At 39.7% G+C, this 17,903-nt stretch overlaps 1 protein-coding gene across 3 annotated transcripts; it reads left to right on the plus strand.

Moving 5' to 3' along the window:
- The first annotated feature begins 298 nt into the window (after positions 1 to 298).
- On the plus strand, positions 299 to 17,669 carry EED (embryonic ectoderm development). 3 transcript variants are annotated; one of them, XM_075140249.1, is made up of 12 exons: positions 299 to 443; positions 3,269 to 3,421; positions 8,797 to 8,889; positions 9,794 to 9,859; positions 10,599 to 10,724; positions 10,843 to 10,924; positions 12,502 to 12,593; positions 13,527 to 13,660; positions 14,801 to 14,906; positions 15,693 to 15,851; positions 16,301 to 16,374; positions 17,340 to 17,669. In XM_075140249.1, exons 1-12 carry the CDS (start codon positions 315 to 317, stop codon positions 17,464 to 17,466), a joined length of 1,341 nt encoding a protein of 446 aa, XP_074996350.1. In that variant the 5' UTR covers positions 299 to 314; the 3' UTR covers positions 17,467 to 17,669. The 3 variants fall into 3 exon arrangements, with proteins under 3 accessions (XP_074996350.1, XP_074996352.1, XP_074996353.1); XM_075140252.1 differs by having other exon boundaries at positions 307 to 443; positions 12,502 to 12,635; XM_075140251.1 differs by lacking the exons at positions 10,843 to 10,924; positions 12,502 to 12,593.
- The last annotated feature ends 234 nt before the right edge of the window (positions 17,670 to 17,903 follow it).

Consider the following 17,903-nt stretch of genomic DNA (forward strand, 5'->3'; position numbering starts at 1 on the left):
CGGCACGGCCGCGCTACAGGCAGCGATATAAAGTGCCACTACACTTCCGTGCTGTTAAAAGACGAGTTAATTTAACGCCTCGCCCCGCCGAAGCGAGCAGGAACAGCGCTCTCCCCTCAGCCAGCGGTCCCCCTCAGCCGCCGCCAGCCCCTGAGGCGCCGCGCGCCGCCGGGCGCGGGAAGAGCGCTTTTTCAGCAGTGTGGCAGCTCGCCTCTCCCCGGCCGGGGAACGGAGCGCGGGGCTGCTTTACGGCAGGCGTTTCGACCTCCCCGTCCGCGCTTTGCGGCTGCGTGGCGGGGTGGGGGGCGGGGAAGATGTCTGAGCGGGGAGAAGCCCCGGCGGCGGCGGCATCGGCGGGAGCGGGGGGTGAGATGCCGGCGAAGAAGCAGAAGCTGAGCAGCGACGAGAACAGTAACCCCGGGGACCTGTCCGGCGACGAGAACGTGAGGGCCGGGCGAGGGGAGAGGCGGCTAGAGCGGGGGGGAGGGGCGGTGAGGCGGGCGCGCGCGCGCGGCGGCCGCGGGGCCTCGCGCCGGGGGCGGGAGCGCTGAGGCGAGGGGGGCCGCCCGCCCGCCCGCCCGCCCGGCCCCGCTGTGAGGGGACCTCCCGCGCCGGCCCCCCTCGGGTGTCCCGCGGCCCGAGGTCCCCGTCAGACCCCGCCGGGGCGCGGGCGCATCCCGGGCGGGAGAGGCGGTGGGGGTGAAGAGGGAGAGGAGGGTGTCAGCCCGCCCGCCTCGGCTCGGTGGCTGCCCCTCGAGGCAGAGGGGCCGTCAGAGGGAGGCCTCGGTGGGAGAGACTGGCGTGGGTCTGGGGGAGAGACACTCACTTTTCCTCCACGTGGGTGAGGGAGAATTTGAGGCCCAAACTCTAAGCGGTCTCTGACTCGAAGTCTGCTTCAAAATGCCAGACTTCCTTTTTTTTTTTTGCTGCAAAACAGCAAAATTTTCCACCTTTTTTGCGGTTTTGTCTCATGTGTCTTCACTGTCACGTTGCGGAATAACATGCAGTATAAATTTATGTGTGCAGCCCTTTGGTGAGCAAGGAATAGGGGATAGTGCTCATAAGCTTCTGTCAGCAGAAGGCGGCAGCAGGGGATGAGGACTGTGGTCTCTAAGTTAGGTTAAAATCCAATGTTCAGAACAAAGGTGATGTGATTGATACAGAATAGCTTTATACTGGAAAGATAAACTTAATCTAAAGTATTTAGCAGTCATTTTATGTAGTTACTGGAGTGGGGGGTGTTATTTGGGTGTTGGCTTTATGCAGTGTGGGTTTTTTTCTGGTTAGAGCACTTATCCAGAAAGTGGGGATCTGGACCACATCCCCCGCAACCTGTGGAAGTGCTGCTTGTGAGGCGACAGGCAGGTTCGAGGTGCTCCGCACCACTGCTATTGAATTTTTTTACTGCTCAGCAGCATTTGTAAATCCAACTGTAATTCGGTGACAAAGGCGTTCAGGTTTGCTTTGGTGTCCGTTGTAGGCTATCGGTGACCACGGATGTGGGCTCTCTCGTTATTGAAAATGTGACCTGTCTCAGTGGTGAAAGGACTCAGTTTTCAGGAGTTTGTTACTGGACTCCACTACTCCTGAAAGATGAGGATTCTGTTTAAAAGTTGGCATAATAGTGTTGATTTGGAGAAAGGGTGTATTTTGTTCCACAAGTATCCTGGGTGCAAGTTTGTTGGTTATGTTGTAGTGGCAGGTACTCGGTGTAGCTGCATCACACCAGGTACCGAGTGTTCTTATATTGACAGTATCTGACTAGTCCAGAGAAAGCATCAGTCTTGTGAAATATTACAACTCTGTAATTGGCAAGCTCCGAAATTTCTTAGGGTAAAGGAGAAGAAACTGGAAAACATAAAAATTGCTAAACTCGGTTATGCTTATTTGGGGAGGGTTGGCTCTTTTAGGGGTGCAGCATGGAGGGAATGACTCCAGGTTTGGGCAGTTCACTTACAGGCTTGTGTGTTGTCTTTCCTCTTTTTTTCTCCTCTTGATGTCCTGATTTTCAGAGTTGTTGGGCAACCAAAGACCGGTACACCTCTACCGGCTTTTGATGATACAGATATGAAACTGGGACAGAGAATAAATGTTTGGTGGGAACTGGTGTATTAATGTTTATAGTTGACCTTATTCCGTATTCCTAGTGGAGTTCCTGGCGCAGCTTCATGTTACACTTAATCTCTTCCAGTGACAGGCTGTTGTCTGCCTCTGTCTCCCTTAGTTCAGATCTAGAAATCACATGGCCTTGAGATGAGTTGTTTTCCCCCCACTACTCTGATGGAAAGTGAACAGACCTTGCCAGAAAAAAAGTAAAAAATGTTGATTTTTAACAAGTTGAACTTACTCATGTGGAAGCACAGGGTTGCCGGTTATGATGCAGGTGAAATTGAAGTGTGGTGTGATGGCTGATGCAGAGAATAGAAGTGTCCTTTTGAGCAGTGTCCTGCAGTCAGACTGCGTATGAAATTGTAGTTTCTGTTAATTGTCCAAAGCTGATCTAAAATTGCTTAGAGACTGGGTGGGTTGTTTTGTGCACCCCTTTTTTCAGTTCTCCCCGTCTTTACATTAGCTCTGGCTGCTGACAGTTGGAGGGCCAGTTGGGTTAGTTAGCTGATCAGACAGCAAGCTAGTTTTATTTTTGGTTTTTTTTTGTTAGCTGATCAGACAGCAAGCTAGTTTTATTTTTGGTTTTTTTTTTTCTTTTTAAACTTAGCTTTTAGTTGAAGCAAGTTTCTGTAGGAAAGTGCAGAAGGGAAAGGTGGGACTTCCTCTTCTAGTGGCCGTGCTGACTTATTGTAGAACTGTGCTGTGCTGAGGGCTGCGGAGGGCATACAGAAGTCTCTCAGACAGTTAGATTCTTGGTATGGCTAAGCATAATGTTTTTACACAAACAACTTCTTCCTTCAGTACTTTAGAAGTACTCATTTCATCTACATCAAAGATGTTTTCTGGGGAAAGCAACCACTTTAGACATTTTCTTAAGAGCAACTACCAGTATTCTGAAGAAACTCCACTAGATCACAGTTCACGTCTCTCCCTCTTGGATTAGTCCTCATGTGACTCATGTTCTGTTTCTAGGGAGGAATGCTATTATGTTAGTAATAGATTTAAATATGTGAATCTAAATAACGCCAAGTCCTAGGAGATCTTCTGTTCTTGTGGAGGAGAAGAAAAAGTGAAAAGGCTAAGTGCTGCAAAATTAGTTAAATTTATGCAGCAGTTAATGATATCTTTATTACATTCTATATAATTTGAATGTTTTCAGGATGATGCCGTTAGTATTGAAAGCGGTACTAACACCGAACGCCCTGATACACCAACAAACACTCCTAATGCGCCGGGAAGAAAAAGCTGGGGAAAAGGAAAATGGAAGTCAAAGAAGTGCAAATATTCCTTCAAATGTGTAAATAGCCTAAAGGTAGGTATGCGTAAGCTTCAACATGGGAATGCTGGACACCACTTGCTGGCAGTAATGTTAATGTTGACAGTGAGACAGTCTCAAGGTAGATATTTTTAAATATCTGTATACAATTATGTTGCGTGCTCATTTGAAGAAAGTACCTTTCTTATTTGGAATAGCTGAAGTTTTGAAGAAAAAGAATACTGAGAAATAGGAAACGGTAGGTAGGTAGCAATTAACCCCATTTTTATAAGGTTTGCAAAGTTATGTGAGATATGTTATCATTATGTATTTCATTGAAGCTGTAGTTGCTTGAGGTAAAGATAAGAAACTGGATAAACTAATTCAAATAAAACAAAACCTGTGACAACTCGATGTGAAGCACACAAAGTACAGATTTTTCTACCTGTTGAAATGTATTTAAAAAAACCCAAAAAACAACCCAGCAATCTTGCAGTAGTTTTTTCCTCATACTTATCAGATCAGATATTTTCTGTCTTCTGGCAATTGTCATAAATGCTATATAGTGCAATTTGGTTAATTTATCGTGAGCATTGTGATTATGTGTTCACACCTGATCTAGGTCATATTTATCTTCCCACATAATACCTGATGGTATTAAGGGATGTGGATTCATGGTCTTTACTCCCTGTTCTTGTGTTTTAGGGTATTATTGTTTTCTTCTGCACTGGTGACAGACTGTGGTGAACCAAATGATTTTTCTCTTTGATTCTTTTACACTGTCAGGATGTTGTTCTTTCATTCCCCAGCCTTGTGTGGGATATTTATGTGGCAAAAGCTCTAAATGTGCCATCTGATTTGATTTTTGTAAGATTTCTAAATAAGGGAAAGATTGCACCTGGAACAAGATGGGAGTTTTGTTAAACTTTATATTTAGCTAACAAGAGGATGTGTGCAGCTCCATAGTGGATATTTTCTGCAGAATTGCTTTAAGGGGTTTTTGTCATTCCCCCACACCGAACGTTGAGCTGTGCTGTTGTAGCTGTTTCTGAACCTTGGCTTCAGACTGCCTCACTGAAATGCTGGGGTAGCTGAGCGGGAGGGGATGAGAGGTTTGGAGTATGGAATCCTCATAAAGGAGCTTTGCCACTGGAGAAATTCTGATACGAAGTTATACTGATGAAAGTATCTGGGGAAAAAAGTTGATCAGAATGTGTTTTCTGAAGTATAAAAAATATCTCCAGTCCTTTCAGGGTGTGGAAGGAAGGGAAGCTCTTTCATTTTCGTCTAGGTAGGCAGCTGTTCCTGTGATTTGCATGAATCACCCCCGCAGGTAGTGCTTTTTGTGGCTTCAAGTCAGGCTTCAAACACAGGCGCGGGCCTTTCGGCACCCAAACGTTTAACAAGTTTTGAGTTTTGCTAAGCATATTTGTTTGCTATCTGCAGACCAAATGTTCTAAAGTAGTTAGTACTTTTCAAGTGTCTTTCAGGAAAACGGAACAATCCCTCACCCCAACTTCAACCCAGGCCCCACTATAGGGTGATCCTATGAAGTTAAGCAATCCCTGACTTCTGTGGATTTGGATCAGGGCCTGGGAACAGATTCTTGTGCAAGTGGAATCAAGCTGTGAGGGAGTAAATGTAGCGTTTCAGCTAAGTGGGATATTTTTATTACCTTTTTTTTTCCCCCATTTCTCTTTGAACTGAAATTAATGCTAACAATAATAAACGTGCATGTTAATACAAAGACTAGGTAGCAGCCAAATTTGGTAACTCCTTTTTACTTCATGTTTGAGGAAGCTTCTCTTTTCTTTTTCCTGTTCCTCCATGCTAATTTTGCAGATACTGTGGAGATAAACTCTAACAATTGAATGTTGTATATGGGTTCAGAAAGACACTTGTGACTCTCTGGGTATCACATCATATATCCCATAGTTTATATGTCTTTGAACTGTGCTGTAAGGTATGCATGTACTCAAATTAATGAAGAGTCAACATGATTTAAAGACATGGAAATTAATTTTAATATTCTTTAGGGATGTATAAATTATGTGGTTTTCCACTTTCCTACTCTTGTTTTTCCCTCTAATTTTGCTTTTTACTTTTTTTACTTGGGAAAACAAAGAAATGTGGCCATTACCGTCTGCTTTGAATGTTAAATGGTTATGATTCAGCCTGAAAAACTCAGTGCTTGCTAAATATGCTTTTTAAACACTACTGTGGAAGTTATTTTGGGTGAAATTTAAGCATCAGGAAAACAAAAATATAACTTGGAAAATGACAGGAAATAAAACACTGCCTTTTTTTTTTCCTTTTTTGCAGTACTAAGTTACTGTAAGGTGTACCGAAAAATCTTTAACTTCTGTGGGCTGAATGGAAATGTAGTTTATAAATGAGTATATACAGCTGACAGATGCACATCCTCACATACATCTGTAGATGTTTTGCTTATTATTTGCCCTACCCTTGCTCTAGCTTAGGGTGTGGCTCAGTGGTTGTTAGCAGTCCAGTGTTTTCTCTCAGCTTCTACTCACTGTCCCCTGAGCTGGGAATCAGTAACCAGCCACATGCGAGATTCTAGCTTGTGGGTCTGTAAAGGAGAGGTTACTAAAACCACTGTCAATAATGGCTTGCTTCCACTTCTGGGAACTGGAAATGCATGTGTGGTCAGTTGGTTCCTCGCTGGCAGTGTGGGTGACAGCTTATTAAAATGCGTTCATGTAGTTGCAGGTGATTATTTTTTGTGTTGGCGTAGTATTTACTTCACTGCCTTCAGTCTAAAAACAGGTCTAGTCTTACTGTCTGACTGAACCCGAGTTGGTGTTGAGCGAGTAAGGGCAAAACTAACCATTGATTATTTATTTATTTGCTTTTGTAACAATTGTAGGTCTGTTTTCTCCCCTGCTTCTGTCTCTGGTGCATGAAGAACCTGAGTACTTCGGGGTTTGTGCCCTTTATTCATACCAAGGGTCAAGATGGCATTTTACAGTTCTACTTTTGGACCAACATCTGGGTCACTCTTCTCTCTGTACAAACCAGTGGTCAGATTTGTGTGACATACTTGGCATCTCAGGATAACTGTAATGTGCAGCAACTAAAAGTGCAATGTTTTTAAAAACCTGCTTCATTGTTTAGCACTTGGGACAAAAATTAGAGCGGAGAGGTATTATCAAAATAGCTATGTGCTGTCTCTGACGAGTGAGGATGATGGTAGTTTAAATGAGGTGAGCATAACTTCTTCAGATACCCTAGTGACTTCCTGCAAGAGCCTCTGCCTGACTCCTCCATCCATTAAACACCAGAAAAACTGCAATATGTACGGTCAGGCTCTTGGAGGTTGTAGCACTCGATGTGAGGAATGTAGTGCGCATGATGTAAGTAGTCTGAAGACATTTGTCTTGCGGAGTAATTTTTCCAGGGAAATAGGTTGTCTTTGCAAAAGCTTACTAAATACTTTAAGTATGTACTCAAATGCAGAAATATAGAAACAGTATAGCCCTCTGTTGAATCTCTCTACTTACTATGTATCACCCTAATCTGGGTCCTACCTAGAAAATCACAAACTTATCACAACTTAGGCTGGAAAAATATCCTATCTTGACGGGGAAAACATCTTCCTCTTCACTTTAGCCATTTTACTAAATTTATCAGAAACAGTGCACATGACAGAGAACAGGGTTATTCCAGAAAAACAAGCACAAAACCTGCTAATGTATCTCTGTAATAAAGCAGTAAGAATCTGTGCATTTTACCTGTGTTATCCTCATGCAGAATGTCAAAAGCCCTCAGTATTCACCAGGATGAACTCTTTCACATAGAAATCCAAAACCAACTAAGCGTTTTAAATTACAATTTTTTAATTTTTTTTTTATTTTTTTTTTTAAATTTTTAAAAAATATTCTGTATTTGACCTCTCAGCCATTCTATTCAAGGAAGACTTAAATACACTAAAAAAATAAGTCTAGAAAGTAAATTTCCTAACTTTATTGGACACTGAAAATCATGGCCTTGTGTATGCAATTTTATGGCATACAGTTTTCCTCATTCTTCTTCTCTAATTAAACTGTAATGCTTTACAGAATGCTGAGTACCTGCTTTTTCCTTCTGTTGTGGGGTCACTAATAACCTTGCTACTTTTCCCTTTGCTAATATCCCATATCCCTCATCACATAAAGCCACTAGTTTGTTCTTTCATGTTATGATGGGTAATACTTCGAGTTAAACTTTGAACAATTCTTTTTAATCTGTATTCAGCTTTGAAATTTGTCACCTCTCTTTAAGAATTGCGGGAGGGCCTTCATCTCTGAAAGATTTTTCTCCCTTCTCTTCCTAGCTCTTCTAGCTATGTCTGTAAATAACAGATATTGCCTTTCTCAGTAAATAATGCTATTTCAGATTCTTCCAGACTTCCTTACTTTTCTTTTTCTGAGTAGCGTTGGGACTCCCCACCCATACCCCCTTCTCAAATTTACTGTTTGGTTCTTGGATAGGGCAGAGCTGCCAGGACTAATACTTCTCGTGTTGTCTCTGAAGCGCTGCCATTTGAAGGCTGCTTAACAGCCATCATGAGACACTTCCTTCCTGCCTGCACTGTCCCAGACAGTCCCCTGTGGGGAGGCACTTTAATGAACATTATTCTTACTGAAAACATCCTGTCAGGACAGGCCAAAATACTGTTATCAATTATTAACAAGCACCACCATATTCATCACAATTCATAAACATATCTGCTTCTTTTTTTTTTCTCTATTGAACTGAGGTAAGCTCTATAAAAATAATACTTGGCATTTCTCTGGTAACTGTTTGTGAAGGCAATCTGAAAACACTTTGTAGACATGAGCTTTGCAGCAGCATCATGACGTGCTGGAGTGAGTTCGTCATGTCTCTGATAGAGTTGCAAGACCTAACTGCTATAATAGTTAAATGTAGCCCCTCTCCACTCTGTACCAGTACAGTTCTTCTCTGTCCTAATAATTCTTCTCTGTGAAGTTGTTAAATCATTGTGTGGAAGTAATTATAACAGTATAAAATGCATATAGGTGTGGTCTTAAATGCAGAGGTTGCCTTGTTAAAAATTGCAAAAATAAAAGAGCTGCAAATATAACTCAGGAGTTCTGCCAGCTTCTGGCCATAACTGTGAGACAACATTTCTTCCCCTTCACTTTTTAAAAGCTTGAGGATTGGGGGGAAAGGAAGAGGGGGTGGGGCGGAATATTCCCATAAACTTCCTTAAGACAGCCAAGTTAGAATGTGATGTTACAAAACTGTTCTTTTTAACTGTTCACTGTCTGAAATTATACTGGATGTGAACCCAGTAGTTTGAGGAGGAAAACATATCAATTAAACTATTTACCACCACAACTGAATTTCACAGAAAGAATATGCCTGTGGGTTTTATTTTTTTTGTCTCTAATCTTACTTTACATCTACAGGAGGACCATGGTCAGCCTTTGTTTGGAGTCCAGTTTAACTGGCACAGTAAAGAAGGTGATCCTCTTGTTTTTGCCACTGTAGGCAGCAACAGAGTGAGTAGTCTGTTTTTAACCATAAGCCCTTCTGTGTGGTTCTGCTTGCATTCTTTCTTCAACCAATCCCTTTACCTGTGTTTAGTACAGACACAGGATACTTCATACAGAAAGCTTTATTTCTGAGGTGTGTAGCATCTGTTATCTGGGAGAGTTGCATCCTCTGGATTGTTCTATGAAGTCATGTGTTAGCTATTTGGGAATTAGCCTATATAGTAAAGAAAAAAATCCTTCAGTAATATAAACATGGGATAAGTAAGAGAGGTGCATAAATATATCTTCACACTAAAATTACTCTTCTTAGATGCTATTGTTTCCAAAAGGTCATATGCTCTAAAATGGGATGAGAAGTGTCTGTAATGATGCCAGGCAGCTCAGTAGCTAAATTAATGGTCTGTGTGGAGTGAATTTATAGGCTTTTTCTGAACAAGGATCTATGTCATTTCAGTCTTGAAAATAACTCCTGAAGTGCATTCTATGCAAGTGTTGTGAATAAACAAGAAGCCTTTCATTTCCAGGTTTGTTCCACTTGGCAGTTACCAAAAGTGCTAAACTAAGATTAAACAAGGTATCAGTGGCTCATTAAAAGACCAAGTCACGGTAGAGATTGCTGCAGTAACTAATTCCAAATAGAGTTTAATCTTACTAAGACAATTCAAATAATAGATTTTAATATCTGGGAAGGACTGCTGACAAGTCCTGGAGTGGTACTTTACTGAGACTGCTGTGAGCATTCTTTTATCAAACCATTTCCAGCTGTTGGAAACAAACAGATGATGGATGAGATCTAAACCATAAAGGCACATTACCTCTCCCATCAGGAAGTCAACACACAGGTGCATATGATTTCCTTTTGAAATATCACAAGTAAGCAGGAATCTCTCCCACTTTTTTTTTTCTCCAGGTTACTTTATATGAATGTCATTCCCAAGGAGAAATCCGTCTGTTGCAGTCGTATGTGGATGCTGATGTATCCTTTTCGGTTAAAAAGCCACTTATTTGCTTCCTCTTTATCAAAAATGAAGAGGCTTTGTAGGAAAAAGTATACAAAGGTTTTGTCTGTGATTTAATACTTTGCTCATGCGGCACATTCCGTATGTCAGGTCCAAGTCTTACCTCTTTCCCACATCCTAGAGTCCCTCCTATTGAAAAAATATTAAAAACGCAGACTCATGAAACATACTGTATTAAAATATTTGAAAACTGATTCTCCATCAGTTTAATCTTCCCAACACTAATATTTGCGTAATGTTTCACATTCGCTGCTTTACAGTGGTCTCAGCTTCCCTGTGAATTGGAACTGTGTTTAAAGCCTAAGAATTATGTTTCATGTTCTGAAGCGGTAATAACTTGTGTTGATCGTTTGCAGTACACAAATCAATAATTTGTGAACTCAGTCTTGATTCATCCTCGTTTTATTCCCAATCTTCAGATGTTTTAGAGAAAGAGGTTGAAAAGCGATGCCAAGAGAGAGAAGGTGTTTCTTGCGTGTTATGGAACAGAAGTGAGGAAACTGGCATCTATAGAGAAGGAGATGTTGCTTATATTTGCAGATGTATAATCAAATATGTATCTTTTTCTTATTGGGTCCAGCAGAGACTCCTGGGCACTTGTGTAAAATAGCAACAAGTTTACTTTAAAAAAATCACATTATTAAAAAGAAAAAAATCTCCTGTTTCTTCTGTGTTCCTTAACGTAAGATGTTGTAGGCAGATGAAAATTTCTATACCTGTGCGTGGACATATGATAGCAATACAAGCCATCCTCTTCTGGCTGTGGCAGGGTCCAGGGGTATTATTAGGATAATTAATCCTATTACAATGCAGTGCATAAAGGTGAGTGCTCAGAACTTCGAGATACAGTTTGCGTTTCAGTAAGGCATGAAACTTATGTCTTCTAAATACATGTAAACATGAGGGGAAATGATAACTTGGTCTCTGAATTCTATCCCAGCACTACGTGGGCCATGGAAATGCAATCAATGAACTGAAATTCCATCCAAGAGATCCAAATCTCCTTTTATCTGTAAGCAAAGGTGAGGAAAAAACCCTCTTTTGTTTTTGTATAAATCAGGATACTTTGGATTGGATTTTGGTCTTGAAAATGGCCAAAACCTTTATGAATTTTTTATGAATGGCACTGAACAAGTTTACCTTAAAAGTTGAGAGCAAATCTTGCTCTTTCATGGCTATATATCTTGTACATATTAAATCCATGGCCTACAATAAACATAACTCCACCTGTGGTGCAAAGGGATTGTGAACAGTACTGCTTTTTAGCAAAGAAGAAACATGAGCACTGGGGTTGCTCTTTCCTTTCTAACAGTTGAGTTAAACTTTTTCCAGTTGTTGAATCATGTTGCCATCTAGTGGGGATGTCTTAAAGTCGCAGATAGCGTTCACCACCGTGTTCATGGGGAAAAGTTCGATTCTCTGTTGCTCAGGAGCAGCTCTGACTTTAATTCGACTTTGTGTAAAAAGCACATTAGTGAAGGGAGAAGCGAGTTTTGGTACGGTGTTTTATGGGCTTGTCCAGAATGTCTTAACTGTCACAACTTCCTAATCCTGACTGTTTTGTTAAGTAAGGGAATACTTGATCTGCTGCAAGAGCAAGCCTTCAGGAATGCTAGAGTTGGAAACGTTCACTTAAGGGGACTTTCGACTTTAGCGTATTTGGTGTTACTGATGAAGCTACACAAGGATAGGAGTTGGGAACCTCTGATTCTTCCAACTGTTGAGTTTGTGCTGTGGGTCTGTAATGCTGAATTTCTTGAGTTCTGTATATTTTTTAGGTTCTCTTTTTAATAACGTTTTGACATCAGCCGTATTACTACAAGTTTTAATGTGCAATCTCTGGACCAGGTACTATCTCTGAGAGGGCATGAGGCAGGAGAATATTGGAGTCTCAGAACTGCTTGGCTGAGAGATGAGTAGAAAAAGAGGAAAATATTTGGGACCATGTGGCCTTCCAGTTGATGTTGCTGTAATTCAGTGCAGTGTACTGTGGAATCCAAAAGGGAAATACAGTAGAGGTTCCCATTTCCAAATGGGAAATACAGTTCTTCATTAGAAATTGTTAAAACTTTCTTTAAACAAGTGGATTAGTCCGATTGACTTTGGAGTACATATCGTTTATAGAAACATTTTCTCCCATCACTACAGTCTGTGATTCATAAAGAATGAGATTTTAAAGATTAAAAAAACGGAAAATCAAAACTTCTCTGAATGCTGATGTAAGCATGGCTGAAAGGAATTCTAGCATTTTTTTGATATATACAATTATTTTTGAGATAGCACTGAATAAAAGCATACTTGTCCAAGATCAGACTCTTCTCTGCTTTTTGGATGACCTGAAGATCCAAGTATATTTTTGTTAGAAGCGTCCCTGGTGGGGGGGTGGGCACACTTTCTCAGTTACAGAATTACTCTAACAATAGCTTAGTTGTAATGGCAATTGTAGTTAATGCAGTTCCGTTGTTTCTTGCAAGTGAAGAAGAATTAAGTGCCTTTTTGATGTTTACATGAACACCTGTTATTGAAAGTAGTTAAGCTGAAATATATTATTCATATGTACATATAAAAAGCAGCATGTAATTTTATTTGTTCTTTATAGATCATGCATTGAGACTGTGGAACATCCAGACAGACACGCTGGTTGCAATATTTGGAGGAGTAGAAGGGCACAGGGATGAGGTGTTAAGTGCAGTAAGTGGAAGACTGTGGGGCAGTGATTTAGATTTACGAAGGGTAGTAAGCCTACAACCTGCAACTTTTTATCCTCTTGTGCACTGTTTTATATTATACCTACTTAAAAAACCCGAAGTGCATAAATACTGTTTTAAGGGGATAGATAAGTTTAAATCTCAGGCGGTTTGACTGATCTGGCCACCTCTCAATATACAGGACAGGTGTTCACTTTCTGTGTCTTTCAGTAGCTAGTTTTCTCACAGTGCAACCTAGAAGTAAACAAAATAGAGCTCAGTGGGGCTAGAAAGAGTAAAAAGTTTTCATGATGGTCCCACTTTTGAAGTTCTTGAGGTCTTACCAAGCCAAAGCAGCAAGAACAAATAAGCCTTGAGAGACATGGTAGTGAAGGAAAGAAGTTATTCCAGGTGAGTTATGCTGCTTTTCAGTGGCTGTGAACAGACACTGGTACCCAGCAAATATCAACTAGAATAGTTGACTTTTAACACTCTGCTCTTAAGAACTGTTTCCATTCCTGTTGTGTGACCTGAAAGGTGAGGGGTGCATCTATATGAAACCTGACACTGTTTTATTCTCTTGTGGTTCTAAATAGACATCACCCATGTTGTAGCCCTGGAATTCTGCCAAAGTTGCTCCATAAAATGAAACCTAGGGAATTTACAGAGGGGGGAGCACTAGCAGTAGATTCATTGTCTGTCAGTGCTGTTGAATATACCTCTCTTGAGAGAGAGAGAGAGTAAATATAATTATTAAGATACTGTGCTGCTTTGCAGTGAGCAGGATTAAGTTATTAGTGTTTTTCTATTTGAAATACACAGTTTTATTGCATTCTCTAAGCCAAAAATGCTGTTTTGATGGAAATGGTGGAATAAAATCTGAGTTGATATAATGCAGTTTAGGCTGGCGGTCCTCAAAATTATTTCATATACATAGGATTATGATCTTCTTGGTGAAAAAATTATGTCCTGTGGGATGGATCACTCTCTAAAACTCTGGAGAATTAATTCCAAGAGAATGATAAATGCCATCAAAGAGTCTTATGAGTACAACCCAAATAAAACCAACAGGTACGTAGTCTTCACCATCTTGGCTGTCTTTGCAAAATAGGAATGTTCTTGTCAATGGCCCAGGTTAATTCCTATCCAACTTGGGAGATAGTGAGTGACCCGGGGATTGTGCTGGATACTGAACCACTCTAGAAGATGTGTCTTATTGATGTTTGCTTCAGTAGAATTTTATTGAATTCAGATTTAAAGTCCTGATGCTCTTATTTTTAAATATCTTAATTATTTCTTATCTGCTTGACTAGAAAATGTCTGGAATTATCATCTCTATCATTCTTAATTAAAGCTTGTATTTCACTGTGTTTCAAGATGTCAGTGGCTTTTCTTTCTCTCACCTGAAAATTTCTGAGAAGGAATCAAATCCGTGAAATTAAATATAGCAAATAGTTTTATATTGGGTAGTAATTACTAGTTATTGTATCTGTTATCTGACTTTGGGGCGGGGACAAAACTGTTTATGTAGTAATAACCTTAACTTTCATCATTCTCTGATCTGACCTCAGCTATGAGTAACCTGTCAAGTAAACATAGCTATTAGATACATGATAGATAAATCCTCCTTTATGAAGTTCATCAACTTTTTAATCTTAACTTCCAGTTAAACCATTGAGGGAATTGAAGAGTCTAAAACACACTGAACATGTTCAGCAATGAGACTAGCTGTGAAAATACTCTCGCTTTTTTTGGTAATGTTACCAAATATTAAATGATGCTTTTTTAGCGTGCTTTTTTTAAAATTATGTTTTTTTTCTAGTGTGCTTTTCTATTTAACAATTTAGATGTTGCAGAAGCAGCATCAGGAGAACTGAGCTTTAATTAGTTCTTGAAGTATTTGGCAATGGAACTGTATTTGGCATCTGAAGGAGTGGTTTTGTTTAGCACTGTTTCTGCATAGTCTTGTACAGTGGGAAACATTATTTCATTAGGAATGAGGATGGAAACAGGGACTGTTCCCATTATTTAAAAAAAAAAACAACACAGACAACAAAACAACATACAAAATCGACTTTGTTACAAAACTGTTAAAACAACCAAAAATACAGGCTTGTCCTTTTAACATTGAGATATCTTAAAACTGGCCATTAAAAATTAGACTTGTGCTTCTGTGTTTCTCTGAACCTCACTTGGCAATTTTCTCCATAGGCCTTTTATTTCCCAGAAAATTCACTTTCCTGACTTTTCTACGAGAGACATACATAGAAACTATGTTGACTGTGTACGATGGTTGGGAGATCTAATTCTTTCCAAGGTAAAGTGGCAGCTTTTTCAGCTATATTACTTACATTTGCTTGTTTTGAGGATCTTAAACAGTAGAAGTTTTACTAGAATTTGTGTTGTAAGTTAACTTAATATGCTAGGTCAAATGATTTTATGCAGTGTATTGTGAATTTTGTTAGCTGTCACGATGTGGATAAGCAGCTTGTAGTTAAAAAGTAAAATTATTACTACAGCTGTACCTCTGCTAACAGTACAGGGATACCAACTAACCAGATTGGTAGAGAATACAGAAGGAGAATATATAGATGCTGCTGAGGGGTCTTGCTGCTAAAGGGAGAAATGAGGATTCCCATAATGACTAACTTTGATTTGTGTTTGTTGCGCCCACCAGTAACATTTACTTGTAGGTATTAAACTAGGTGGTCTTACTGCCTCTTTGCCAGAAATTGTTGCATGCCTGGTCCTGTTGGTTGAAGGGGTTGGGTTAACAATCCTCAAGTCTGGGTTAATTTAAACTGCTCGTGAAAGTGTGTTTGAGCACATCTGGTTGACTTCCTCTGAAGCGGGCGAGGAAGGGCTCCTGCAGTCCTGTTACCTGGCAAAGCTGTGAGGGCAGCAGGCTCCCAGCGATGGGCAGTGACATATTGTTGGTGATGTGGCTGTGATCTAAGGACAGAGGTGAGATTTTCAGGTTTATGGTTATTTTTAATGTAGTTGGGGAAGCTGTGAGATGAAATGTTTGGTTATAATTATAGTTAGACTGAATGTGCAGTATGAATTGTAAATACAGGTGATTTTTTTCACTGTTTCCCCCCAGTCTTGTGAAAATGCCATTGTGTGCTGGAAACCTGGCAAAATGGAAGATGATATAGATAAAATCAAGCCCAGTGAGTCAAATGTGACCATACTTGGGAGATTTGATTACAGCCAGTGTGATATATGGTACATGAGGTTTTCAATGGATTTCTGGCAAAAGGTATGTGTGAGCTTTGACTTTGCTGTATTTGGAAGTGCGTAGCTTTTCATTGATTCCATGTTTATGGACATGGGAAGTCTTGGTTCATGTGATGCGGTGTTTGAGAAGTGGAATGATTTACTGCAAGGGGCTTTATATGAAACTGGAGGAGCTCCAGATTTTTCATTCTGGGTTCTGCCTCATGGAAAAAGTTCCACTGAAGATATATTTATATTCCACTAAAGATGTGTTTACTGATGTCGACCTCTGCAGATGGGGGAGAAAGATAATAAAGTTGGAGAAAGGAGGCAAATTTTATCGCATTTCTAGCCCCTCCAACAAACTCACTAAGTCATTCATGTTCAAACGTTCACACACAATTTATCAGCTATAGAGCCTTTATAAAATTCTGACTTCCATTCTCTGAGATCATATTTTAAAACTACTATATCCTCTGCTTTCCTTTAAAGATGCTTGCCCTGGGCAATCAGGTTGGCAAACTTTATGTTTGGGATTTAGAAATAGAGGATCCTCATAAAGCCAAGTGAGTACTTATTTTTTTTTTTTATTTTATTTTTGTTAAGACAGGGAGTTGGGGTACTTTCCTTTTTCCTTTACTGATAACTATAGAAATTCTTTAACAGTAGTAGTCACTTCCCATTTTAACTACTAGGTAAATAAACATTCTGAGCCCCCCCGAAGGTTAACATTTATTACTTTTTACTGATTTATTATTTATATTACAGTAGTGTCAAGAGGTGCCCATCAGATTGCGCTGGGCTCAATATGTAGATACAGTAAAAGACAATTTGTTCCTCAAAGAGCTTACAAACTAATTAGGTGGAAAATTTACAGAGCAATTAAGAGAAGATGTGCTAGGTAGGTGTAGCACATGACAAGGGAGAAATAGGTGAAAGGACTAGAGTAATGAGAGTATAAAGGTCAGCTATGAGCATAATGTGGAAAAAACAGTATGGCTTTCCAGTTCCTCACCTGTGTGGCCAGGAACTTTTACAGCATGTCTTTTATATATATATAAAAACATACAAATACATATAAATAAATAGAAATATTAAATATAAAAAAATGCATTATGTGTATAGAATGTATATACAGTATATATATAAATAATAAATGCATTATATTTGTATATACACTATATAATAAATTATATATACTTACATACATTTTATATATAAAAAATATATTTTATTCCTAACCACTGGGAAAGAACATTGGTGATGAAGTCCTAAATAATGCGATCCAATAAGATTTCAGTCAGTGCTTCAATGGAAATTGGGGGGATGAGAAATGGCAGTGGGTGAACAGGAAATTACTGCGTTCCCTAGTCCACATTTGGAATACAACATACACCATGAAGGGCATAATCCTGTTGCCCTTCAACTCCTCCTAGGTCACATAAGTAAGAGGCTGGTGAAACAGCGCTCCATAATGTAGTAGCGAGTTCAGATTTAACGTTGCAGCTGAATAATTTTCTTTTATTTATAGGTGTACGACTCTTACTCATCCTAAATGTGTTGCTGCCATTCGACAAACGAGTTTTAGCAGGGATAGTAGTATCCTTATAGCTGTGTGTGATGATGCCAGTATCTGGCGCTGGGACAGACTACGATAAATTACTTTTTCTTAATTCAAAGTAGAAAATATATTTTCAAATTATAATACAGTCTGTTAACTCGCTAGTACGGTAGATGCATTTAGTGTAGACTTTCTCGAAGGTTCAGCAGGCTGGAGCTGAACTTAGTGATGTTTACATTCTGTGTATTGTTCTGCTTGAAATTGCTGCTTTTAATAAAAAGAAGTATTTTTGTAAAGTTTTCTGAATTGTCCATTTTAATTATTTCCCACAATGAGTTTTCACTTATGGCCTATGAAATTGCTTTGCATACAGCTATCACAAAAATATATGGTAACTTGCTAGAAATTTGGTATCTGTGTGTTTGCAGCTGTATTTGTGCCTTTTTGACTGAAAACCTAATGAAGCTATTGAATATTATCCAGGGACCACAAAGGAAATACTACACTTAAGAATATAGTATAAATAAACGTTTA

The sequence above is a fragment of the Calonectris borealis genome, chromosome 1, assembly GCF_964195595.1.
Source record: "Calonectris borealis chromosome 1, bCalBor7.hap1.2, whole genome shotgun sequence".
In the NCBI taxonomy this organism is placed as follows: Eukaryota; Metazoa; Chordata; class Aves; order Procellariiformes; family Procellariidae; genus Calonectris; species Calonectris borealis.